The sequence below is a fragment of the Gopherus evgoodei genome, chromosome 4 (assembly GCF_007399415.2).
Source record: "Gopherus evgoodei ecotype Sinaloan lineage chromosome 4, rGopEvg1_v1.p, whole genome shotgun sequence".
NCBI lineage: Eukaryota > Metazoa > Chordata > Testudines > Testudinidae > Gopherus > Gopherus evgoodei.
The window spans coordinates 79,557,120-79,584,717 of record NC_044325.1 but is presented as its reverse complement, the minus strand read 5'-3'; the positions used below and the strand labels follow the sequence as shown (position 1 = coordinate 79,584,717).

Genomic DNA, 27,598 nt, shown 5'->3' with positions numbered 1-27,598 from the left:
AATTATTTGGGCAAAGGTGCAGATCAGAGGTTGAAGTATGATATGTGAAAGCCAAAACATCACTTCCCAGGGATGCAGTTGATTACTTTTAGCCCCTAAAGTTATGTTTTCCTAATGTCCTATGTTATGGATGGAAATGTTTTTGCAATATTTTGTTCACATTAAAATGGAATTGACTCATTTTAAAATTGAAACATTCCCCTGCAGTATTGTTGAACCCCCAAAATTAAAACTTTATGCCAGTTCAAAAAAGTGAAACTGACTAGCAGCTAAAGTGAAACCAAACAGGCTACTTTCACACTCCCAGATATTTAAAATGCTAAACAAGTAAATCTTAAGCAGGTAATGGTGAAAAGAAAATCAGATTTTTAAAATCCCCTTTGCTTTTAGTAATTTTAAAAGTGTAACTAGTGATCCCGTAACATATTCCTCCCCTCCCTGTCTTCCCAACAGTAGTTGTTTGTGGATACTATCTCTTTAAAACATTAGGTTCAGTAATGAACACTATATTGTCTGTGATGTTAATATTACATATTAATATGTTAATAACCATATTGTATGTTCTTAACGCATCTCCTGATGTCACCCCTTTTTCCCTTTCCTGCCTTGCACCACGGACTCCCCAGCCATTCAAATCAGAACCATGGTAAGAGGAAATACTAGATCAGGAAAGGATTTACCTTGTGCCAGAAAGATATGGGTTCTTATAATCAACAGGTAGTTAGAGAAGAAAAATATTTACCTTGACAATAACATGTGAAGTAAGTGGTAGAGGGCATTTTATCTGTCAAAACCAAAAATGAGAGATACTATAGCAAATGGAGGAGAGACACTCATATCTTCCTGTTTGGCCTAATAGGATTAGATGGAGACATATGTACAGAAAAGTGGTCAAATATCAAATGCGGAGGGGGGAAAAGGTGTGTGTGGCAGGGGAGAAAATGGTTTAGGTTTGCTAACATTTGTTTGAAATGTTTCCTTAGTTTGCGTTGGCCAATATCTATGAAGTAAAGCATATCGGTCTTTCAAGATCCTTGACGTATGGGAAAGGAAAATGTAAATGAAAAGACAGTCACTGACATAGGCTGAGAGATAATAAAGCATTGAAAGATGGAAGAAGTGATTTAAAAAAATTAAGTCTGGCTGCAAATCTTACATCCTATGTTTATTTGATTTTAAATTGTGACTTACTTAGATTTGTAAAATGATATCCTGAAACTAGGACATTTGAGAACCTTTAGTGCACTGTAGACTTCATACACACAGGCTTAAATATTTTTCCTTTCCTGTTTGTTTTTAAATGTTAAATGAAAATAAAAATAAAAATTAAGCTTGAAAATAGTGCATAACTGGTGATTTTAGTTGCGAACTTCCTCGCAGGTGAGAGAGGTATACAAACGTCTCAAAGCTATAGGCTAGGAAAAATTGTACATTGTAATATATTAATGCAAATCACAGAAAAACAGATAAAGGAAAGGGGAATAATACTGCACCTGTCTGGGAAGTTGTTCAAGGGTTAAAACAGGGAAAGGAGAGATTGCAGTGGAAGGAAATATCCCACACCTCCATCTCTACAAAGAAATCACTAGTTGCAAATATTATTTTGAAATGCATTTAAAATAAATAGCATTTTTCTTTCTTAAGATAAAGAGATGGTGTGATATGTTAAGTTAACAATGCAGATTAAGTGCTGCATGCAGAAATGTACAGACCTCCACACAGGACTAAATAGGTTCAGGAGTTGTGGAACTTCTCTTGCACAGGTATGCAGATAGTATTTAAAATTTACGTCAGACTTATCAGAACCATTCTTTCACGGCCTTAATTAAAATGTAATCATGGCTTTAAAAATGCTTTTCAGGCCAAGAGATATGAGGCCTCATGAAGGCCGAATAACTTGAATGAATTTTATTGACTATCCCAAAAGGGGCTGGACACCCATTAATTTCACCCTGTTCTCTCTTATTCTGTAGGGAATGTGGAAAAGCTGCTGTTCTGGACAGAATGAAGACCAGCCAAGGGAGGTGAGCACCAGTTCTCATGTAAGGTACTGCTTGTTACTGATGGGTTTTTACATAGAGAAAAAATAGCATTTCTGTGAGGGTTAAATAATACCTGACCCTCTGGCCTTTCTGATTTTTCAGTTTACGAGTGACATTTCATAGAAATCCAAATATTTTTGTTGTGTGTGGGGCGGGGGCAGACAAATTAATATGATGTTCTTCAGATATCTGATCAGTTACACAAAAGCAGCAAGGAAGGTAGCATTGTACTGGATTTCCTTGTAAAAGCGTGTGAATAATATACGGTTATAAGAAGATGGCTTAATACTTTAAAACTGTGTGTGTTCAAGCCCAGATCACATTAGAATACAAAATAAATTCCTGGTGAAAGATGCATTCTTCTTTTGTGGTTAGGTTAGAAAAAAGATTTAAAAATTAGTTCTTCCCAAAACTCTGTAATTTTCCTATATTGATGAATACATTTGATGTGCTAAACATTTAAAAATAGTCTATTTAGGTTAACTGGAAGGAAAGAACTTTGTCTTAAAAGCAGCCCCGCTAATAAAATTTAACCAGGAGTTTGTGAGTAACATAAAGCGCTAGACAGGATGATTTTGGGTAAAAGCGGCTCTTTGAGGCCGAATTTGTCAATAAGAAAGCCTCCGTATAAGGGAGGACTCTATATCCATGAACTATTTTCTGGTTTTGATAATCATATCATATAACATTAATATCAGGGAGAGGAGTTGTGTTAATATGTTAGACGTTCTATTGTATTGCAATAGTTCACTTGATCTTTCTATTTTGGACAATTTATTCCACTCTGATAATTCAGAGACATGAATACAGTATATTTCATTTATCAAAATTGGGAGTTTGTGGCATTAAAAAAAAGATTTAAAATGATTAGAAATCTATAAAATCCATTGTGTTATTCTGAAGCCTTTAAAAAGCAAAATCCAAACAAAAATATCGTCATTGGTAAAACATACAATATCTGAAAGCAGTAGAAATTGTTCTTACAAGAGTTTTGAAACAAATAATACATTGATATAGGTAGTTAGGGTTTTGCAGCATTTTTTCTTTCCCCAGCTTTCCTCTGTCTCTGTAAGGGAAAAAGAAAGGATGCTGCTTAATGTAAAATAAATAAATAAATAAATACAGTGTGATGAAATAGTATGCTCGGCCTCTGATAAAATTTGTTTTATTATCAATATTTAGGGATTTAAGCTTAGGTACTGTAAAATAGTTAATATTTCAATGTTTGTGGGGAGACAAATGTTTTAATATCTTTCTTCATACCTGAGGAATCCCTTTCAGGAGTCCATTTTCCCTGTTTGCAGAACACATTTTTATTAGATATATGTATTTGGGTTAAGACTTACTTAAAATTACTTAATTAGGTTATACTGAAATTCTAAGTGATTTTAAAAGAGGGATTATGGTAATATGACAAAGCATAACACTATTTTAATTGAAATCCTGAAATAAAGCCCTTTTAACATGCCAATTTTTAAAATCTATAAATTTGGGAGGTTAAAAGAGTACAAAATATGAAAAGGCCAACCTAATTATGGAACACATGATCCCATACCAGTGAGCAGGGATTTTGTAGGTACGTCTGGAATATAGGAGAAGGTCATTTACACTTCAAGTTTGTTTTTGAGCCTTTCTTGTAGCATGTTATCCTTCTCATTACTTTAATGTATATATGTAGAATGCTTATAAAATGCTTACGGTCAGGTAAAAGACAGAAAATGTGCAAAAAGAAGTAACAGTGTAGCTACGCAAAGATAGCTGTTAATTGATTGTGTTTTCCATGAAAAAATTGAAAAATATACCAAACTAAAAATTGCCATAGTGAGGAATAAATTCTAAATAGTTGTATTTATGCCATTTGGAGTGGTGTGGATGTGAATTGTCTTTAAAAACACAAGCATGTGTTTGGAAAAGAGTATCATGGAGAAATGCTTTTCCTGTTGTGTTTTTCTTGGTTAAAGCTGTTCGCTGATACACTGATTTATGTTTGAAAGAAGATATTTGAAATCAAACTTTTTAAGAGAGTCCATGTGTGTTTGTTATTGATGGTTTTTAAAGAAAAGAAAAGAAAACGTCCATATGCTTCTTTCATCTGTATTGTTTATGGTTTAAAATAAATAATAAATTTGTAGTGATTCATTTTTGAAAGTGAAGTGTTTGTGTGAAAAAATCTGGCAGTCAGTATGTTTTACCTGGTATTTTAATTTTGGAGAAGTAGCAGAATGCTTTTAGATATTTGCATTTGTTTCAGATGTTGAAGCATAAACCAGATTTCTGTGTAGTCTGTCAGGCAGTTACACGTCTGAGCATGTTACAGTTTGTAGCACTACAAATTAGAACCATTTGACTTGCATTTGCTGTACAATGTTCTTTTTAAACAATATTTCAAATAAGCCATATTTAGAGAAAGTAAACAGGGATTTTTAAAAAAAACACTTATTTTAATTAAAATCCAGGAATTCTTGTTGTAAGGATCTATTACATGAATGAACATCTTCCCCCTCCCCTTAAATTAGTTATTTATTAACCGATTCTAGTATTGTGGTTTATTTTTCAATTTTCAATAGATGATTTGTATACACATAGTTTGTTGCTCATTTTAAAATAGAAGGAGCTGAACAACTGCTACAAGTGTTAGTGATACATATCTTGAATGCATATATGTAATATATAGAGACAGAGAAAAAGACAGAAAGAAACATGACAGTGTGACTGAGTTTCCCATCAGTTTCATTGTGGAAAAATACAGTATCTCTTGCTAGCTTTGTCGCAAAAGGCTTTTTGGGTTGTAAGGATTTTTTCTGTTAATGTGTCTATTAGAATTTGTCTTTTGAAATGTAGACAAATGCATTTAGGTAGGAGTAGATCTTTCATCTGCTTTTTCTAAGTTACAGAGAAAAGGCAAAATAAATAAGAATAGTGACCAGCAACTCTGTACTGCAGAAATGTAGAAATCTGCAAGAAAATTAGCTAGTTAGAAAAAGACTGAACTTGAATGTGCAATTCATAATAAACATTTGGTGACTGCATTTGCAGATCTGTTATTGTTCTGAAGAATTTTAAAATAGCCTTTTCCACTAAAATGATCAAGGATTCCTGTCATGTGTATGTGTTAGAGTGGAGAAAGCTAACATAATGTTTGTTGTTATTGTATCATATGTTAGCTGCTGTTTATACATTGTGGTAGAGGAGGAAAGTATAGGAAATAGACTGTAGCTTTGGTGGCACAAAGTTGTCTGAGTGTAACAAAAGGGTTAACAGTGGAGTTGAGCGTGTGCAGTATGGGAATTGTAGGCAGTAAGAATGCTGGGAGCTGTCGTAAAACTCTCCTTTGCTTCTTCCTGTAATGGCCGATTGTAGGGAGGTAGTGGAGGTCTTTATCTCTGGCAAAAGCCTTATTTCCCCTAGCCAAATGCAGTAAACAGCACAAATGTGGGATCATTTGTGCCAGTTAGACGTGAACAAGGAAAAGATGCAATTGATCAAGTCACGGTGGAAATTCTGAAGAAGGGAAAAGAGCTTTTTAGATCTCTCTCGCTCTCCTGTGTTGCTGTAAATGCAATCATCCGGCCGGTTGTTGCCTTGCTGACAAAATGCTGCCTGGCTATCATGGGCTTGTTAAAATCTCTGCTGACTGGGGATCTCTCTTGCTGTTTATTATGTTTTTTTTATTTTATTTTCTCTCTCTTCTAGGCAGAACCTCGGCATTGCTGCAGCAGGCCTGGTGCAGTATTCCTGGCTTGCTTTACATGCACTCAGGTCAGTTGTGTTTTTGCTTTGGCTTTTGTCACGTTTGCTAGGAGGATTCGGTTAGGTTAGCTGCTCTGTGGTGCTCGCTCACCTGCTTTCTGTGTCTTTTTGCTGTATCTGTCGGTGAAGTGATTGACTGTTCCTGCTCTCTAGTGGGGCTTCTCTTTCTCTGTAATGTCTGCCTGTCTGGGGGGAGGGTGAAAACACTGGTGCTGTTCGCAGCCTTGCTTTGTAACTTTTATCCTGCTAATAAACACCTTTGTAGCAACAATGGTTTTTTTTTTTTTAATCTGTGTGCAATGTGTCCTTGTCAACAAGCGCCATTCAAACGTTAGCACCACAAAAATGGGTGCTGCCGGTGGTAACAAGCGTGAGGGTTATATTCAAAACAGTAAGTTGCTGTTTGTAAGGAAATATGGGCCTTCATCTGGCCTCAGGGTAATGGAGAATGTGGGGCTTGGTCTGGACAATGGCCCTGGGGATTTGGGATAATAGTGAATAATAGGTTTGGCCTGAACTGTGGCCCCAGAGGCACTAGGGCGATAGAGAATGTGAAGCTGGTTACAAGCAGCAGCCCCAGGAACTTTAGGGGGTTGTTTGATGTTCACTGGGTATAATCTTAATGAGTTCACTGCTTATTCCTGCATTACTACCCATCAATGCATTGTCTCTCATGCACTTCTCAGTGCACTTATGCCTCCTCTATGTGTATCACCGGACAGTCCTTTGACACTGCTCATTCACATGGCTTTCCGGCACTGCTTTCCTGTGCATCACTGTAAACATGTCCACCTATTTTGTAGGCTCCATGTCAGTGGTTCGCAAACTCTTTTATACTGGTGACTCCTTTCACACAGCGAGCCTCTGTGTGTGACCCCCCCTTATAAATGAAAAACATTTTTTTGTATATTTAACACCATTATAAATGCTGGAGGCAAAGCAAGGTTTGGGTCAGAGACTGACAGCTTGCGACCACCCATGTAATAACCTCGTGACCCCCTGAGGGGTCCTGACCCTCAGTTTGAGAACCCCTGCTCTATGTCAAAATCAAAACACAAACCCCAAGAAATCAATCAGATTATTGGATCTAATGCTTGTAACTCACAGGAGGATTGTTGTACTATAGAGTTAGAAAGTATTTTTAGTGTGGAGAGAAGAAATTGGGACTGTAGTGTGGAAAATATGTGAAGGGAGAAACTGTATTTTAGAGAACATAAAGCTATTGCCGCAATTCTGGGACTTTATTTCTGACTATGAGGCATTTCCCCTGAGGGGAAAAAAAAGTGAAGAAATATCCAGATATTACACACTCATTTTACTGATGTTAGTTATTGGCCCAAACTGCAAAGGTCAGATCTAGATATGAACTTCCCCATTTTTTAAGGGGATTGGGACCTGTCATCTGGCCTGGATCCATGTGTACTATATACAAAGGAAGGAATAAAGTTGGTGTGTATAATACGTTAGTATGCAGTGGACTTTTAAGTATCATTTTCTTGCATTTTAAGGGTCTGATCCTGTATGGTATTGAGCACCCTTAACTGTAACTGACTGCAATGAGAGCTGACAGTACCCAGCACCTCACAGGTTTTGGACAGTTTTGTCTCATTTTAGGTATTTTTTTTCTCTTTTTATATATGTTTCACATGCATCCATGAATTGCAAGAGAAAACATAATGTGTTCATTTGTTGAATCTGTTAGTTGCCCGGGAAAAATTGGTTTCTCAAGGTAAAACTGAAAAGATAAATATTTCCTAATATGTTGACTTTCTATTGCAAATGTAGTTCTGGGCTGGGAGACTGTGAGCTCTCTTGGGACTGCAAGCATTCTCACATTTGTATCAGAATTTGTAATACATAAAAAGACAATAACCATCAGTCTAAGTACAATCCCTAAATTATACAGGCCCGAGTCTAATAGGCAGTGCACAGATAACAAGGAAACAGGAAATAGGAGTTAATGTGTAGGAGGAAATGTCTCAGTTTACTTGGAAAAAGAATTGTTGAATGCACAAAAGAGACAAACATCCAAACACCCACTCTACCTACCCCAGGTGATATAGACCTGGATACATATGTTCTTTCTACCCTTGAGTTAAACTACTGAAGAAGAGTTTAGAAATGGAATCAATAAGTTCAAAAGTATGACAAGAATTGCACAGCATCAGAGAGAAGGAAAATGCTTGAACAATATTCTGACATATCAGCTAGCACCCTTAATATGAATTGCTAATAGGAACCACAGTTGGTCAGTTCTACAATCTGGAAATTAGTGCTTCTGGATTTCAGTTCCTGATTAATTCAATAATGCTAAGAATGTACTGGGCACTCAGCAGAACAAATAGAACACATCCTGTGCCTGAGGCGTTTATAATCTAATTTTGGACAGGTGACAAAGAATGGGAGCAGCAAGCAATGGAGATTGCTATGTGGAGGAAGGCAGTAGGAAAGAAAATAGTTAAAATAATATATGAATATGTAGGTTTGTTATAGACACATCTTGAGATTCTTCTATTACAGTATTTTTATTTTTCCCTCTCATTACTTGAATTTCTTCTCTCTTTGTGGGCCTTACCAGAAGAGGAATAGTTAAATAATATTTATTATCTACTGAGCATCACCATCATTGGTATGTTCTGCACTGTGCTGAAAGAGTGGAAAAGATGCTCCCAGCTCCAATGAGTTTATATATTAAAGTGGACAGACAATACAGTTTGGAAACCTTGTGCACTAGCTGATCCTTTAAAAAGTCCACTCACACTGTGATGACTTTCTTTCCTGGATGAGTTATTATTGGAAGAGTTCATGGGAGAAGTGTTTAAGGAGTAATATAAATGAAAAGATGCATTTAGTGCAAGAACAATTGTGTCCTTTAAGGAGATGTACAACCAGCTCACTTGGGATGTTACTGAGGACTTTTGTTCTGCTGCTGTTTTTTAGACGGCTTGGACAGAGACATCAGTTAGGGGAAGATTTATTACAAAGCGGATGCTCTATATCCTAGTAAAGAGGAAGTGATAGAAGTCGACAAATTAGAGGTAGGAACTGAAGAAAAACAGTTAAATAAAAAAGTCCCATTCAATTACATCACATGAAAGCAGACAACTAAATATGGACAAATTTGAACTAAGTGCTTGTATACAAATGCTAGGAGTCTAAATACTAAGATGGGTGAACTTGAGGGCCTGCTGTGAAATGAGGATATAGCTATAGTTGGCATTACAGAAACTTGATGGAACATGTCAGGAGTAAGGCCCTACAGCTGCACCTGCTCAGGACTCCTGACATCCCAGTGAGTCAGCTAGGCTGCCTGATGGACCACCTTGCCTGATTTGGCTGAGGAAGCCAGCAGGTCACTTCTTAAGCTCAGCAGCTGCAGTAGCTGGCTGACTGCTCAATGCACATGCCCACGGACTCTCTGCCTCCCTGCAGTCTCTTGTCAAGCCCTGCTCCTGCTTTACTCCTCATCTCCAGTCCGGAACCAGCCCTTCATCCACTCTTGTTCTAGTCCTGTCCTAGCCTTGCTCCTGCCTCAGAACCAACCCTGTTCCTGCCTTCCCTGGTTCCTAGTAATCCAGTTCTGACCCTCGGCTCTGATTCCTGACTCCAACTTTCTCAACCTTTGGTTCTGGTAGTCAGACTCTAACCACTAGGCCTGACTCCTGTTCTGAGCACTAGGCATGACCGCCTACAACCGGTCCCCTGACAGAACAATGATAATCGGTGGAACATGATAATACCAGGATACAAATACATAGGAATGACAGACTAGGTTGTGCTGGTGGGGGTATGGCACTGTATGTGAAAGAAAACAGAGTCAAATATAGTAAAACTCTTAAATGAACCAAACTGTATCCATGGAGATTCTGTGGTAGAATTTCTGTGTTTGAATAGTAAGAGTATAGCAATAGGAATATACGGTGAAACCGCTCTATAACGTGATAATTGGGGTCCAAAAAATTTGATCACGATAAATGTGGGGTCGCTTTATAGCGGGGTTATGAAAATTTACCATTTCAAGCCGGTCAGTTTAAGTCTCGTAAAGAAAACAACTGTTATCCCAGCGTGTTTTAAACACAAAAGTAGTAATTTAATTACATATACATGAAAGAAACGTGAACTTGACTATACTAATCATTGCATAGAGTGGAAAGTCAATCTGATTGCAGGACTCCATAATTTTAAATTTCATCACTTCTTATAAAAGCTATCTAGTGTGATCTGCTTATTTGCCACAGACTGTTGGCTTCTAGCAGAGTCAAGTATGCTTCTGAGTTGGAGGATTTTGACGCTGTCCACGTCTTCAGTTTCCAGCCACCTCAAACTAGCTTCTAGATGCTTTACTGCGTCAAAAACTTTTGGTGGGGGAGTTGGGATGCCGTTGTCGTCATTTGCCCCACTGGTTTCGGGCTTTGGTGGTGCAGCTTCATTCTTCCCGTGCTGACATTTGCAACAATTTTGTCATCTGAAATGTGTTCATATATGGGGCAGATGTCATCTGCTGAAAACCAGTTAAGGATATCATGATGACTGTGCTCATGTTTCTCTGAGTGCTTCTTTGGCTAAACATACATCCTCTTCAATGAATCTTGTAAATTCAGGCTTTCGTTGTTACCATCATTGCGTGTAGACGCCGGAAAAGCTGTACCAGACCCTTGATCCAGCATCGTTCAATGCAACTTGCAGAAATGCATCCCAGGCTTCCCGCTGAGTGTGACAGACTTCTTTCAAGTTGAGGGGATGCCAGTGATGTGTCAGTGGAGGAGTTTGTTATCGCTCCATCCATTTGATCATTTGTGTGACAATAGTTTTGCTTAAATACCAATATGATGCCTTGGTCCAGTGGGTTGAATTTCTGATGCAGTGTTCTTTGGGAGATAGGAGACTTTAATTGTTGTCATGACTCCGAAACTTTTAAGCTCAATTGGGTAGGAATCGGCAGCCTCTTTATTAGCTGAGCAGATTTCCCCAAACACAAGACACTAAGGCTTATAGTGTGCCTTTTCTTGAATCTGTCCAGCCAGCATTACTTGCCTTAAATGTGGATTCATTTCCATTGATAAAAGCGATCAAATTTCTCTGCTTGAGCTTTCAGAATAGGGCCAGAAATGGGAACTCCTTCTGAGTGAACCTGGACAAACCATTGATTCAAGGCTGAATCTAGGCCTTGGTCATTAGCAAACTTGACCTTTTACGCTGTAAAACCAGTTTCCTCTTCGAGAATGCAAGTTAGGCTATGGAGCTTTTTTCCTTCTTTCTTCCACCCTTGCAGAGTAGACTTGCTAATTCTTAGATCTCTAGCAAGCTGAGTTTGTTGTTTCCCTTCTTTAGTTGATCCAGGGCGTACAGTTTCTCTTGGCAGAAAATGACTTGCGTTTACGAACTGGCATATCCATAACAGTAAAATATTTAAAAAAATATAGGAAATAACAAGTTCATAGGCAAACACCATACACATGTACAACCCAAGAACTAAGTGCAATAGGCCTGCAGTGACCACGAGTCACTTTAATCTATAAGACTGGAATAATGTGGTTTATTTATAATATCATAAAAAAAAGTATTCAGGCAAAATGTGAACAGTATTATGGCCTTAAAAAGGGAGCCAACTTCTGATCGCATTATGAAGTTTGACTGTACTACCAAACACCTGACCAAGATACTGATAGTCATTGTGAAATGCCCAGGGAGATTAGAGAGGCTACAAAACGTGAAAAACCCAGTAATAATGGGGGATTTCAGCCATTCGCGTATTGATTGGGTAGATGATTCCTCATGGTGGGATGCAGAAATAAAATGTCTAGACACCATGATTGTGACTGCTCCATGGAGTAGCTAGTCGTAGAACCCATAATGGGAGGGGAATTCTTGAGTTAGTCCTAAATAAAGCACAGGATCTGGTCCAAGAGGTGAATATAGCTGAACCGCTCAGTAATAGCAGTCATAATATAATTAAATTTACATATTTAAGGAAGGAAAATACCAAGAAATCCACCACAGTCTTCTTCTCGTGTCCTTGTCACAAACTAGAGTTTTTTTCCAGAACTATGCACAAGCAGTGGCTCTTCCTGTCATTGCAGCAAGATTCTCCTTTGTAAAGGTCTTCCCAGGGAGTCAGCAAATGAGCAGGTGCTCCATGGTCTGCAATTCACTGCACTCACATACATTCCTGTCATTAAAATAGCCCTATTTGATCAGGTTAGTCTTTGATCCACCAGTTTGCATACGTAGACGGTTCAGGCAGTGCCAGATTGACCAGTGTTTATTGGCCCCTTTGGGAAGGTCCTCCTGGGGTTTCAGATCTGTTTGTGCATCCAACTACATTAGTCTTTTATTCCATAACCTCAGTCGTGCCTTGCCAACTGTTGTCTCCAAAGGCACAACACTAGTTATAAAACTCTTTTGTGATTTAAGATGTTCTGTTACTCCTGTGTAACCATATAGTGGATGACATCAGTCTTCCATCTGCCATGATCTTTTCCTTTGGCTTGCTACCTTCCTCCTGGTATCAGGTGGTGCAATGCCAGCCAGTAAGTACAGGCTCTCCTTCGGTGTTGGCTTTAGAATTCCATTATTACATGACAACTGTCATTTAGAACCAGGTCTAGGTTCTTAGCATAGACCAGGGGTGGCCAACCTGTGGCTCCAGAGCGACATGCAGCTCTTCAGAAGTTAATATGCAGATCATTGTATTGGCATCGACTCCGGGGCTGGAGCTACAGGCACCAACTTTCCAATGTGCTAGGAGGTGCTCACTGCTGAACCCTTGGCTTGGCCACAGGCCCTGCCCCGACTCTATCACTTCCCACCTCCTCCCCTGAGCCTGCTGTGCTTTCGCTCCCCCCACCCACCCCAAGCCTCCTGCATGTCATGAAACAACTGATTGGGAGCTGCGAGTAAGAAGGGAGAGGGCTGATCAGGTGAGCGGGAGGTGCTGGGGGTAGAGGAGCTGATGGGGGGCTGCTGATGTAGTACTGTAGCTCTTTGTCAATGTACACTGGTAAATTTTGGCTCCTTCTCAGGCTCAGGTTGGCCACTTCTGGCATAGACAGATTGTTCACGCAGTGGACATGTATACTATGCTGTAGAGTAGCACATGGTAATAGCAGTAGTTCGCAAAGTAGCTGGGTTAGCTCCCCCCTCTGAGGTGACCAACTTTCGGAGGATGTTGTTCCCGGCACTAACTTTCCCTTCCATCTTTTCTACATGTGCTTTGAAGGAAAGTTCTGTCCAATGTCACCGCCATGTAGACAGGGTTTGGGTGATTAGCCAGTGGGATTCCATCCCACATGATGTTTAGTTTCTGCTTGGCTTCTCAATGGCATAGGTATAAAGCCGTCACCTCTATCTTGGTCTGGTTGGCCAAACCCGGTTCTTATTATAATAAGCTGAGAAGTTGCTCAATGCACATGACAGTCTATTCTCAACAGTGGCAAAGTCCTTCTCCTGTGACGTGATGCATAGATCATAGGCACATATGAAACTCCTCATGTTGCTCTATTTAGGCTGGTCATTGGTATATATGTTGAGGGTTGATTCTAGCACACTGCACTGTGAAAAGCCATTTCATTGTAATCTCCAGCGGCTCCATTTCTGGCACAGTTCTAAGTAAAAACATCTGTTCTCCAGAAGAAATCACATGACCTGCACTAGTTGATAGTCCATGTGTCGTATCTAGGGGCCTACCAAATTCCTGGTCAATTTCAGTCATAGGATTTTAAAATCATAAATTTCATGGTTTCAGATACTTAAATGTGAAATTTCACCGTGTCGGAACCATGAGGGTTCCAGCCCAAAAAGTGGATTGTGGGAGAGAGAGCGCAAGGCTATTGTAGGGAGTCACAGAATTGCCACCCTCACTTCTGTGCTATTGTTGGCAGTGGTGCTGCCTTCGGAGCTGGGTGACTGGAGAGCAGTGGCTGCTGGCCGGTCGCCCAGCTCTGAAGGCAGTACACTGCCAGCAGCAGCACAGAAGTGAGGGTGGCATGAAAAAGCAGGGTCCTTAATTTTGAGAGGGGCAGGGCTGGCCTTATGGGTGGGCAATGTGGGTGACCACCCAGGATACCGTGGTCAGGGGGTGGGAAGTGTTTCTGTGGTCACCCTCTCCCCCCCCCTAGCCAGCTCAAGGCCCCTTTACTCCCAAGTGTCGGGGCACTGGGCCCAGAGCCGGGGAGGGGCAGGACTGGGGGTGCCCTGGCTGAGGGCTCCTACCATACATTGGGCTCCAGCTGTTGTTCCTGGTCAGGCTGATGAGGGATGGGATTTCCTCTTCCCCTGCAGGGGCTTCCACCAGGACCAGGTCAGACCCACCTCCAGGAACTTCCCCCAGCTGCAGGAAGCTCTGCGGCTGCTGGCTGGGAGTCCAGCTGTAAAGGCAGTGCCACTGCCAATAGCACTGCAGAAATAAGGGTGGCATGGTGTGGTATTGTCACCCTTACTTCTGCACTGTGCTGGCTGCGGTGCTGCCATCAGAACTGGGCAGCCAGTCAGCATCCGCTCCTCTCCAGCCACCCAGCTCTGAAGGCAGCGCAGAAGGTGGCACTACCACGACCCCTGTATAATAACCTTGTGACCCCCCAAAGCCTGCTTTTGGGTAGGGGCCCTCAATTTGAGAAACGCTGGTTTCCCCCATAAAATCTGTTCCCATAATTTAGGTATAGTACGGGTTGATGAGCAATTGTTAAAAAGACATAATACCCATTACTTAGTTGCAGGACCAAAGTGCTTAATCTGTTTCCTGCATATGTTGTTGAGTTTTGAAGAAACTCAAATTTGAAACTGCAGAACTACTAACTGTGGTATGTAATTGTCACAGGGTGCTCTACTCCTTGCTGGAACGCCTCCTTCTGGCACCAGGAGATTAACTCTGCCTGTCTGATGCCCCTTCCTGCAGTTGCAGTCTGTTACTCTCAGTCTTGCTCTCTTGGGATTCAGCTGCTCCCGCTTCATGGCCCTTATACTCTCTGCTGCTGGGCTTTATACAGGCCCCTCCTATTCCTGTCCAGCTAAGCACCATCTCTAATTAGTCCTCATTGCTCCCTGGCTCCTCCTCCAGGTGCAGCATAAGCAGTTAATTGGCCCAATTAGCGACTTTAACCCTTTCTAGCCTTGTGTGGGGTGGACACCCTATCGCTTAAATCAGCCTATGTAACACCAAAGAATAGCTAATTCAACACCAATGTTCAAAAAAGGCTCCAGAAGTGATCCTGGCAATTACAGGCCAGTAAACTTAACTTCAGGCAAATTGGTTGAAACTTTAGTAAAGAACAGAATTATCCAGAGGTGGGCAAACTACAGCCCGAGGGCCGCATCTGGCCCTCCAGATGTTTTAATACGGCCCTCGAGCCCCCACCAGGGAGCGGGGTTTGTGGCTTACCCCGCTCTGGTGCTGCAGTCGGGGAGCAGGGTTGGGGGCTTGCCCTGCTCTACACGGCTCCTGGAAGCAGCAGCATGTGCCCCCTCCGGCTCCTACGGGTAGGGGCAACTAGGGGGCTCCGCATGCTGCCCCCACCACTGCCCCCACAGCTCCCATTGGCCGGGAAATGCAACCAATGGGAGGTGCGGGGGTGGCACCTGCAGATGGAGAAGCACGCAGAGCTGCCTGGTCATGCCTCTGCATAAGGAGCTGGAGGAGGGACATGCCACTGCTTCTGGGAGCTCCTTGAGGTAAGCGCCGCCTGGAGCCTGTACCCTTGATCCCCTCTCATGCCCCAACCCCCTGTCCCAGCCTTGATCCCCCTGCTGCCCTCTGAACCCCTCGGTCCCAGCCCGGAGCACCCTCCAACACCCCAACTCCCAATTTTGTGAGCAGTGTAAGCCCGCCATACAATTTCCATACCCAGATGTGGCCCTCAGGCCAAAATGTTTGCTCAGCCCTGGAATTATCAGACACATAGATTAACGTGATATTTTGGAGAAGAGCCAATATGGCTTTTGTAAATGGAAATGATGCCTCACCAATCTATTACAATTTTTGAGGGGTCAGCAAGCATGTGGATAAGAGTGATCCAATTCATATAGTGTACTTGGACTTTCAGAGAGCCTTTAACAAGGTACCACACCAGTGGCTCTTAAGCAAAGTAGGCAGTCATAGGATAAAAAGGAAGATCTCTCATGGATCAGTAACTGGTTAAAAATATGACATAAAAGGAAGGAGTAAATGGTCAGTTTTCACAGTGGAGAGAGAGAAATAGAAGGATTCCCGAAGGATCTATACTGGGGCCAGTGCTGTTGAACATATTCATAAATGATTTGGAAGAGGAGGGATCTGAAAGTGAGGTGGCAAAATTTGCAGACAAACGAAATTACTTGATCTAGTTAAAACCAAGTTGACTGTGAAGAGTTACAAAGAGGTCTCAAAGAACTGGTAACTGGGCAACAAAATGGCAGATGAAATTCAGTGTTGATAAGTGCAAAGTAATGCACACTGGAAAACATAATCCCACTATACGTATAAAATGTTGGGGTCTAAATTAGCCATTACCACTCAAGAAAGAGATCTTGGCATCATCGTGGATCATACTCTGAAAACATCTACTCAGTGTGCAGCAGCAGTGAAAAAAGCAGCAGAATGTTAGGAACGTTAAGGAACATCACAATTCAAAGGATTGGTGAATGCTCTATCACACCTGGAAATACTACATTCAAGGGAGCTCTTCTCATAGACTGGAAGGCTAAATGTAAAAGGTAAAACAGGGTCCCAAGAAAAATTGTCATCTCTTAGCTGTTTGAACTCTTACGGGCCCAGAGAGACTAAACTAAGGCACAGACCCCAGGGATTACCCTTGCATCGTCCCTGAAAGATATTTTGAAGGGACAGATTACTACATCTCTGTTGTCTTTAGGAATCATAGATGGTAACTCATTTTTATGTGTATGCTTGCTTGTTTTAACCTATAAATAACTCTCATTTCTTTTCCTAATTAATAAACCTTTAGTTAGTTTATGACAGGATTGGCTGTAGGCGTTGTCTTTGGAGTGAGATCTAAAATACAAATTGATCTGAAGTATGTGATTTAGGACTGGAAGTAACCTGAATATTTTGTAATCTGTGGCATAGGTTATCAGTTATCACTAAATTCACTAAACTCTGGGTGGTGAGATAGGCTTCCAGGGAGGGAAGGTGTTTTCTTCTACACGTCTTCATTTCTGTATTACTAACTATCAAGCTTTGTTAGCAAAATATGATTTCAACAATTACCAGAAGATAATCCCCCTCAAGAGGATAGTGCCTAATTCTTGGCCCTCTTGAGGAAGGCAGTGGATGCAGCTGACACTGCATCTAGAACAGTGGTTCTCAACCAGCAGGCCGCGGGCTCCATGTGTTCCAATTAGTACACACCTGCGGCCCAGCTCATCTCTGTGCTAAAGGCCGGCCCACGTGGCAGGGTCTGGGTTCCTGGCTACCTTGCACTGTGGATCTGGGATGCCCCACTGCCCAGTACAGTGAGATCAGGGTCAGAGCTGCTGGGCCTGCTCCACATGGCAGGGGGTCCGGGGTTGAGGCTGCCAGCCGCTCCCGCAGGGTCAGGGCTGCAGCCTGGCCCCATGGGGTTGGGAGTCTGGGGCTGCTGCCTGGCCCTACAGGATCCGGAGCAGCTGTGCAGTGGGGGTCTGGGGCTCCTAGCTGGCCCCCCAGGGTTGGTGGTCCAGGGCAGCTGCCCAGCTGCAGAGCTCCAGGACAGCCGCCCGACCCCGCATGGTGGAGATCCGGGGCTGTTGCTGGGTCCCGCAAGCTCTGGGTCAGCTGGATAGTGGGGTCCAGGGTGAGCAGCTGGCTGGTCGCACATGGCGATGGTCAGGGGCTGCCACCGGCCCAGTAAGCTCTGTGTCAGCTGCGTGGCAGGGGTCTGGGACAGGCCACATGGTGGGTGTCTAAGGCTCCTAGCTGACCATACGCGGTTAGGGATCCGAGGCAGCTGCCTGACCCTGCACAGTGGGCATCCAGGGTTACAGCCTGACCCCGTGGGGATGGGGACAGGCCCTGCAGCCCAGCCCTGGGGTTTTGGGTGGCCAGGGCTGATGCCTGGCCTCACAGGATCTGAGGCAGCTGTGTGGCAAGGATCTGGGGCGAGCAGCCAGCTGACCTGCATGGCAGAGGTCCAGGGCAGCCTCACGGCATGGGGCTAGGGGATCCGACCATCCTTCAGGAGTCTGGGGCACCCACTTGGACCTGCACAGCGGGGGGTCCAGGACTGCCACCCAGGCCTGCAAACTCCGGGGAAGCCGCATGGCAGGGGTCTGGGGCGGGTAGATGGCTGACCCACACAGTAGGGTTCAGGGCAGCCACATGGTGGGGGTCTAGTGCTCCCGGATGACCTTGCAAGGTTAGGGGTCCAGGATCTGGGGGCAGCTGCCCAACCCTGCACGGTGGGGGTTCTAGGGTTACACCGACTCTGCTGTAGTGGGGAGAGGGGGGGGGACAGCCTTGAGGGTCAGGGGTCTGGGGCACCCGCCTGGTCCCACAAGCTCCGGGGCAGCCACATGGCAGGGGTCCAGGGAAGTGAGGAATTCGGAGTCTGGGACTGCTACCTTTCCCCGCAGGATCTGGGGCAGCGGGGATCTGGCCAGCCTAATGTGGGGAGGGTGGGGGTGGAGGGTGTCCAGGGTCCGGGGCAGCTGCCTGGCCCTGCACCGTGGCAGTCTGGGGCTGTCCTTGGTCCCTGCAAGCTCTGGGTCAGCCGCACGGTGGGGGTGCAGGGCAGCCACATGGCGGGGGGTCTAGGGGCTCCCAGACAGCCTTATGGGATCAGGGGTCTGGGACACCCACCCAGCCCTGCCTGGCCCCACAATCTCCAGGGCTGCTGCCCAGCCCCACAAGGACCTGCTGCCCAGCCCCGCAAACTCCGGGGCACCGTGCGGCAGATGACTGGTGCTCCCTGCCTGCCTCGAGGGCCAGGGGTCCGCACAGCAGGGGGTCCAGGGCATCAGGGATCTGGAGTTCGGGGCACCCATCCAGCCTCATGCTCTGGGGCAGCTGCCCAGCACTGCAAGCTCCAGGGCGCCCTAGTGGCCCCACAAAGTCCGGGGCAGCCACGTGGTGGAGGTCTAGGGTGGGCAGCTGGCTGGCCCCAGATGGCGGGAGTCCGTGGTATCCACTGAGCCTCACATGCTCCAGGGCAGCTGCATGGCGGTGATCCAGGGTCCAGAGCAGTGGGGATCCAAGGTCCGGGGCTTCCAGCTGGCCTTGTGGGCTCCAGAGTTCGGGGAAGCTGCCTGGTCCTGCACGGTGTGGGTCCAGGGCTGCTGCCGGGCCCCGCAAGCTCTGGGTCAGCTGTGTGGTGGGGTTCTGGGGCTGGCAGCTGGCTGACCTGCACGGTGGGGGTCCAGAGCAACTACGCGGTGGGGATCCAGGGCTCCTGGCCGACCCTGCAGGGTCAGGGGTGCGGGACACCCACTTGGCCCCATGAGGTGGAGGTCTGGGGCTGCTGCCTGGCCCCGCAAGCTCTGGGGCAGCTGCATGGCAGGGCTTCAGCGTGGGCAGCTGGCTGGCCCTGCATGGTGGGGGTCCAGTGCTCCTGGCCAGCATTGAGGGTCAGGGTCCAGGGCATCCACCCAGCCCTGCACGCTCCGGGGGAACCACATGGCGGGGTTCCAGGGCAGCGGGGATTTGGGGCCTGGGGCTGCTGCCTTTTCCCACAGGATCTGGGGCAGCTGTGCGGCAGAGGTCTGGGGTTCAGGGTTGGGGGTTCAGGGTCTTAGGCAGCCGGCCGACCCAAGAGCTCCAGGGCAGCTGCCCGACCCCACATGGTGGGGATCCGGGGCTGCCGCTGGACCGAGCAAACTCTGGGTCAGCTGCATAGTGGGGGTCCAGGGCAGGGAGCCAGCTGACCCACATAGCAGGGGTTTAGGGCAGCCGCCCAGCACCGCAACCTCCGGGGCACCCACCTGGCCATGCCAGCTCCAGGGAAGCCACATGGTGGGGCTCCACGGTCCAGGGCAGCATGGATCTGGGGTCCGGGGCATCCCCTCCGCCCTGCAAGCTCTGAGGCACCCACCAGGCTCTGCAAACTCTGGGGCAGCCGCTTGTTGGGAGTTCAGGGTCCATGGTGGGCAGCTGGCTGGCCCCATGTGGCGGGGGTCCAGGGCAGCCGCATGGTGGGGATCTGGGGCTCCTGGCCGGCCACACGGGGTCAGGGTCCAGGGCAGCCACCCTGCCCAGCATACTCCAGGGCAGTCACATGGCAGGGGTCCAGGATCCAGGGAAGCTGCCAGGCCCTGCAAGTTCTGGGGCACCCACCTGGCCCTGTGCGGCAGGGGTCCGCCGTAACACATACCGAAGGGGTTCTACTCACCATATTTCTTTGTCCCCAAGAAAAATGGAGGATAGAAACCCATTCTTGACCTTTGGCAATTAAATGTTTTTATTCCCAAATCAAAATTCTGAATGGTTACGCTGACATCAATAATTCCTTCCCTACAGGAGGAAATGCAGTTCACATCTCTCGACATGATAGACTCTTATTTTCATGTGGACACACAGGAAGTTTGTTAGGTTTCTGGTAGGAAAAGAACACTACCAATTTAGAGTACTCCCATTCAGGCTAGCAACAACACCCAGGGTTTTCATGAAGGTCTTCTCAATGGCGGTCACCCAAATGAGATGTCATAGCTACACAGACTTTCCATATCTGGATGACAGGCTCCGTATAGGTCTCTCCAGTAAGGGAGGTCCAGTCCTTGACTTTGTTCTTGCTTCATCTTCTGGCAGTCTTGGAATCTGTGTGAACAAAGAAAAGTCCACTTTGACTCCCACAACCCTAGGAGCAACCCTAGACTTGATCTCAGCAAGGGCCTACCTCCCTAGAGAAAGATTGCAGACCATGAACAATTTTATAAGAAAGTCGCTTTCAGATCACAACCCCTGTCGGTTTGCCTTTCCCTATTAGGGCACATGGCATCATGTACTTCTATAATACTGTTCACCAGTCTTCACTTACACTGACTACAGGTCTGGCTCTGATCCATCTTCTTACCAGACAGAGACCACATAAACATCAAAGTAACCATTCCCATTAGGGTTATCACTTCAATTCCTGGTGGATTAACCTGGAACACATCACACTCGCACACGGTGTCACCATTATCACAGATGCATTCCTTATTGGATGGACAACCACAATGCACAAGGCCACTAGGCATCCTCAGGAGACCAGGATGGATATCAACTAGAGCTGAGAGTAGTTTGTCTAGCTTGCAACACATTCCTCCCACTTATTCGGTCCTGCCATGTCCAAATGTCAGACAACATGACAGCGGTCTTTTACATAAACAAACAAGATGGAGCAAAATTCCTTTCTCTCTGCTTAGAAGTAGTTAGTTAATTATCTGAATTGGTGCCTCAGCAACCACATATCAGTCTTGACTACATACCTACCTAGTATATAGAATTGTTTAGTAGGCAATTTCAGCAGGTACTTCTCCACAGACAATGAGTGGGAAATACACAGTTCCTTCCCAACAAAATCTTTATACAGTGGGAAACACCTTCCTGGGATCTGTATGTATCTCAGATGAACAAGAAGTTCACCCTTTACTGCTGCAAGGCAGCTCTGGGCCGTGGTTCCAGGGATGAAGCCATTCTGTTATCCTGGACGGACTATTTCAGATCCATGTTTCCTCCCATCCTTCTGCTACCACAAATTCTATGGAAGAATAGCTTGGGTCATTCTGACAGCACCCAACTGGCCCAGACAGTTCTGGTTTCTGGACCTTCTGTGAATGTCAACCTGTCGTCACATCAGTATCCAACCCTCCCTGTATATGCTAACCCAGTAGAATGGCAAGATCAGACATTCCATCCCAGGCCCACTTCACCTTATGGCCTGGTATTTGGATGGGCATCAAACCTAGAACGTTTGTGCTCGTAGACTGTTTAGTCTATTCTCAACCAAGTAGAAAAGTCCCAACATGCAAATGTTATCTGCTAAATGGAGGTATTTCTCTATCTGGGCATAATGTAATTAGTCATCTCCAGAAATTGCATGCATTTGATGAAGTAGGTATTCAACCCACGAACGCTCATGTTAGTCTATAAGGTGCCACAGGACTCTCTGCTGCTTTTACAGATCCAGACTAACATGGTTACCCCTCTGATTCCAGAAATTGCAGGTATCCCTGCTGTATTAGGCTATCTCCTGTCCTTGAAAACTTCAAGGTTTTCCATTAGCCCTCTGCAAGTCTGTCTAGTAGCAATCAGTGCCTTCCATCTGCCAGTAGAGGGAAATGCCATTTTTACTCACCCAGCAACAATTAGATTCTTGAAGGGCCTAGTTAGGACCCTGCCACCGCTGGTGAAACCTGCACCACACTGGGACTTCAACCTCATACAGTAAGTACTTATCAAACCACCATTTGAACCATTGACCACATATTCTATGTTTCAGCTTCCATGAAGGCACCTTTTTAGTTGCCATCACATCAGTTAGAAGGATGAGTGAATTGGGAACACTCCTGGCATACCTGCAATATACTGTTTTTCATAAAGAGAAGGTTTTATTTTGCCTGCACCTGCAATTCATCCCTAAAGTCATTTCAGAGTGTCACATCAATCAACCTATCTACTTACCAATATTCTTCCAATGAGGAGAGGAAACTTCACTCTCTGGATGTCAGATGAACTCTGGGATTCTACCTGCAAAGGACAAAACTGATTAGAAAATCACCAAGGCTATTTGTCACTATAGCGGAACAGTCACGAGGAAGGCATTATCTGCTCAGACACTCTCTAAGTGGATCTCTGGCTGCATCATCCTGTGTTCCTAATCAGTGCATATTCCTCCCCTGGATGGGGTGAGAGACCATTCCGTTTGGGCACAAGCAATCTCAGCAGCATTGGTTTGAGAGGTACTTATAGCGGATATCTGTAGGTCGGCTACCTGGAGCACAGCCCATACATTCATGAAGCATTACACATTAGTTCAAGTGTCTTCTGCAGATGCAGCTGTTGGAACTGCAGTGTTACAAGCATCTATACCAACTGCATCCTCCCACTATACCAACTGCATCCTCCCAGCCCACTTCTCTTTAAATACTGCTTATCCATCATCTGCCTGATCTACACTGGGCGGGGATCGATCTAAGAGACACAACTTCAGCTACGAGAATAGCATAGCTGAAGTTGGCGTATCTTAGATCAACTTAAATTGACTTACTTCGCGTCCTCGCAGCATAGGATTGACAGCTGCCACTCCCCCGTCGACTCCGCTTCTGCCGCTGGTGGAGTTCCAGAGTCAATGGGGAGTGCGTTCGGGGATCGATGTATTGCGTCTAGATGAAATGCAATACATTGATCCGCGATAGATCGATCACTACCCGCTCATCTGGCGGGTAGCGTAGACATACCCATAGGGACCAGCTTTCAAAGAAGAAATGGAGGTTACTTACTTGTAACTGGAGGTTCTTCAAGATGTGTGATCTCTATCTGTATTCCACTACCTGTCCCTCCTTCCCCTCTGCTTTGGATCTTATTTGCTTTATGATAAGAGAAACTGGAGAGGTGTCACTCTGCACTGCCCCTTATACTCTCAGTTTAGAGCACAAAGGGAGTAACTGTGCAGGTGCAGACTAACAAACACTACTTGTCAGAAATCTCCGAGCTTAGGTGTACGGTGCACATGCATAGCAACCTGATCATTGGCAGATGGAAAATTTTTTCTTCAGATGAAGGGTTTGGGAATCAGGCAGGCCTAGGTTTGATCAGGTGCTTAGAATTAAGTTTTGTGTGCTCTGTGAAAACTAGCTCCCTACAATTCCCAAAGGGAAAATGCTTCTCAGGGCAGCAGCATCCCATCCAGCAATTAAAGGGCTGTGATTGTACCCTGTGCTGGACCTTTTTTTGGTGTCATTAGTAAACAAAATGTAGGAGAAAAATTTTCAGGGTGAAAGACGATGTCACTAGACTATCCAGTCTACTGAACCTGCTTAAAGAAGGGTATAGAGCAGAGGTAGGCAACCTATGGCACGTGTGCCAAAGGGGCATGCAAGCTGATTTTCAGTGGCACTCACACTGCCCGGGTCCTGGCCACTGGTCTGGGGGGCTCTGCATTTTAATTTAATTTTTAATGAAGCTTCTTAAACATTTTTAAAACCTTGTTTACTTTATATACAATAATAGTTTAGTTATATAGTATAGACTTATAGAAAGAGACTTTCTACAAACGTTAAAATGTATTACTAACATGCGAAACCTTAAATTAGAGTGAATAAATGAAGAATTGGCACACCACTTCTGAAAGGTTGCCGACCCCTGGTATAGAGGCATAGTATAGAATCAAATTCCAACAGCAAAATGGAAGATGTAGATATGACTTCTAGCAAGGAGAATAATGAAGGATTATTTTATTGAACTAAGGCTGGGACTTTCAAAAGAGCCTAAATGATTTAAATGCCTCAAATCCTATTCAGTTTCAGTGGGAGCAGGGTGCTTAACTATCTTAGACTCTATTGAAAATCTCCCTTTTAATGGCTGTGACTGTCATCGAGTAGGTACTGGGGAGGTGAGAAGCATTTAGGGAACTCTCTGAAAAAAGAAGTATTGTTGGGTTCTAACAACAGAGGCCTGTGAGTTGTAAGTCTTGACTACTGTTCCTGACAGTGTCATATGCCACCTCTCTGTGCTTCAGTTTTCTTGTCTGCGAATTGAGAATGATATATACCTACTTCACATGCATTCCATGAGGCTTAATTAATTAATGTTTGTAAAGTGCTTGGAGATCCTAAGATGAAAAGTTTTGTAGACGTGCAATATTACTAAGTTGTAGAAGTGCTACCAAAAATATTTGACACATGGTGGCCCTCAGGTAAGGGTCTGGAGGAAGGGTGATGTTTTTCAAATCTTTAAAAATAAGGGGAAATGAATAAGCCAAGATAACCTGACTTCTGTGCCTCTTAATTCTCTGGAAAAACATAAGAGGGGAACACAGAGCTATGGAGAAGAGGAAGCATTACATGATTGCTGCTTTGCATCTGTGAAACCCAAGTCATGCTATACTAAGTTTCTCATCACAACAGATGCATTGGATACAGGGAGGGCTGTAGACACAATTTCATGTTCAACATAGCACCACACAAAGATGCACTGAGAGAAAGATGATTCTAGATAATATGAAACAGTGAATAAACAATGGGTTATAGATGGGAAACAAAGAGTTCTCATCAAAAAGCAGATGGGCTGAGGGGAATGCATCATGTGAGATAACACAGTTTGGTATTGGGACCAGTGAAATGAATACTGTCTTTGTTCATTCCATAATGGACAAGTGTCCATATTACTAACTTACTATTTCAAAAGGCACTGACTGGCAGTGTCAACAGAGGACTCCAAGGAAAAAGCAAGTGGGACCATGTTGTCTTGCCTCTAGAGGTGGGCTTTCCTACTCAGAATCAACAGGGTGCATTAGGCTAGAAGAAGGTTAACCTTTTGCTTCCACTGCTCACACTGTGTATTCACTAGAGAATGTCACACTCTAGGACTCTTAGTTCAGCACCTATAATCACTAAAATTCACTTTTTAAAATGTACTCGTGACTTTGAACATTGCTGCTTCTAGAAAAGCTGCTTTCCTGCACACCAATCCCTCAAGCCACTTCCTGTTCTGCATGTTGAGGATGTGAAGCACTCCTCATTATAATTGCTCATGGAAAAGTCCTACAAAATTCAAAAGGGATGATAACCTTTATGTACAGTTTATTAATCAACCTTAAGAAATCTATGGGATGTTTTAAAAAACTGTCTATAGAAAGGATAACATCCTGTAAATGATCTTAGTCCCTCCCTGCTCTCAACAGAGTACATAGACCCTGATTTAGTGTCCAAACTCACCCCTATTTTCTGGCATTTTGTTAATCTTTTAAAATCAACCGAGCCTTGCACAAAACCCAACCTAAGCTTCTTTCCTAATATTGACTATTCCTATGGTGTTCCTCTAGGAGCTCCTCTATCGTATTTCTCTCTGGCCCAAAGAAACATTCCCACCCTTTTTCTGTTGGCTAGCATGACACAACAATAATTATCTCCCACCTTAATGCAGGGGTTTTGCACTTGGGCCTAAGGTAACTCAACAGAAGGGTCCTAGAGCTTAAAATGCTCTCTTAATGTCTAAGGTTTATAGTGTAAATTCTATAGCTTCCTATTGCGTAAGTCCTGTTAAAGAAACTTTTCATAAGGATCCACAGAAATCAGTGTGCCAGTTTTGGCTCTGCATTCAGCAGGATGAACATGCCAACAATTTCTTGGTTTTGGTGAAACTTCTGTTTCTGCAGTTATACTGTGGTGTTTATTGTTCAGCAATTCAGGACTTAAATCTCTGAGGCAGAAAGTGAGGTTGCTGAAACCTTAGGTTTACAAATAATAATAATAATTAATAATGCAGATGCCATGCAGACTGGTAACCTGAAAAACATGGGATGAGGCAACTTGAAGCTAGGACAGCTCAGTTGTATTTCCCTCACCAGCCAGCAAAGATAGTCAAAATATGTGTTGTAACAGGTTTAGCTAGAGATGGGAACCAGAGCATAACTTTGTTTTGTTTTTTAATTGTAATAATTCACGTGTGGTGCATTAACATTGTAGAAACCTCTGAAGGGAACTACTATAGAAGAGAGGTAAAAGCTGCAGTTAGACAGATTGTTAGTGTGAAAAACAAAGTTGTAAAGGGATCACATTTGCTTGGGCCACAAGTATGTCACTTAGATCATGTCTGCAGTAGGAGCACTTTTCCAGTATAGATGTACCAGTATACTGTACCAGCAAAACCCTCCTAGGGTATGTCTACACTACCTGCCAGATTGACAGGCAGCAGTTGATCCAGTGAGGATCAATTTATCATGTCTAGTCTAGATGTGATAAATCGATCTCCAAGCGTTCTCCCGTCGACTCCTGTACTCCAGCGCCGCGAGAGGCACAGACAGAGTCGATGGAGAAGCAGCAGCAGTCGACTCACTGCAGTGAAGACACCACAGTAAGTCGATCTAAGTACGTCGACTTCAGCTATGTTATTCACATAGCTGAAGTTGCATAATTTAGATCGATTCCCCCCCAGTGTAGACTAGGACCTAGTGTGGAGGCAGCTGATATCAGAAAAGCTGCTTCAGCCCCAGGTGTTTTAACCCAACTGCAACTGCTGCTCCAGCGAGCTGGGGACCTTTGCTCTGGTGATGGGCTGCCAGTCAGCTGTTCTGGCAGCTGGTGCTCTGGCAACACTGGTGTTGGCCACCAGTTGGCTGTTCCAGCCACCACCACCCCCACCCCTGCTCCTGGCGCTGCTCCAGTGGTTAGCAGCTGTTCCAGCTCTGTCCCAGAAGAAGTCATGGAGGTCCTGGAAAGTCATGGTATCTGTGACGTCAGTGACAGAATCATATCCTTACGCATTGCTTATAAAGTGAGTGACTCTTAGCTTGAGAGCCCCAATGGATATCAAGTGCTAGGCTGGCTCACAGTAAGAAGGGTGTTTCTCAGCTAACCACAGCCCAAGCCATCAGAAAGGAAGGAAGATGTCATGGCTAAGGCACGGGAATGGGTTCTCACTGGGATAAATAAATTAATATTTGTGAGGCACTCAGCTGCTGCAGTGATCAGGGACACAGAAAAGCCTATTAATAAAAATTACTGGTACTTCTTGTAGTAGAGAGAGAGTCTTGAGCCCTGGGCCTGGTGCAAGATCTGAGTCCTGAACTATAGGCTGTGAACCAAAGTCAGGCCATGTATTAAAGCAAATAAGCATCCAGTATATGAGCTTGGCAAAGTTGTTGCCAGTGAAGTAGGCACTAGATAGTTATGTAAATATCTAAGTAATATGATTTGTCTGA

General features: G+C 44.4%; 1 protein-coding gene across 2 annotated transcripts in view; it reads left to right on the top strand.

Moving 5' to 3' along the window:
* Window positions 1-27,598, top strand: part of HSD17B12 (hydroxysteroid 17-beta dehydrogenase 12) — a 224,916-nt gene that overhangs the window by 44,702 nt on the left and 152,616 nt on the right. The window contains exons 3-4 of one of the 2 annotated variants that reach the window (XM_030560001.1): window positions 1,974-2,024; window positions 5,736-5,801. In XM_030560001.1, coding sequence (XP_030415861.1) covers window positions 5,792-5,801 — 10 coding nt within the window. In that variant the 5' untranslated portion in view covers window positions 1,974-2,024; window positions 5,736-5,791. Of the gene's footprint in view, window positions 1-1,973; window positions 2,025-5,386; window positions 5,802-27,598 lie in introns of those variants that run through there. The other variant, XM_030560000.1, reaches the window with a different exon arrangement.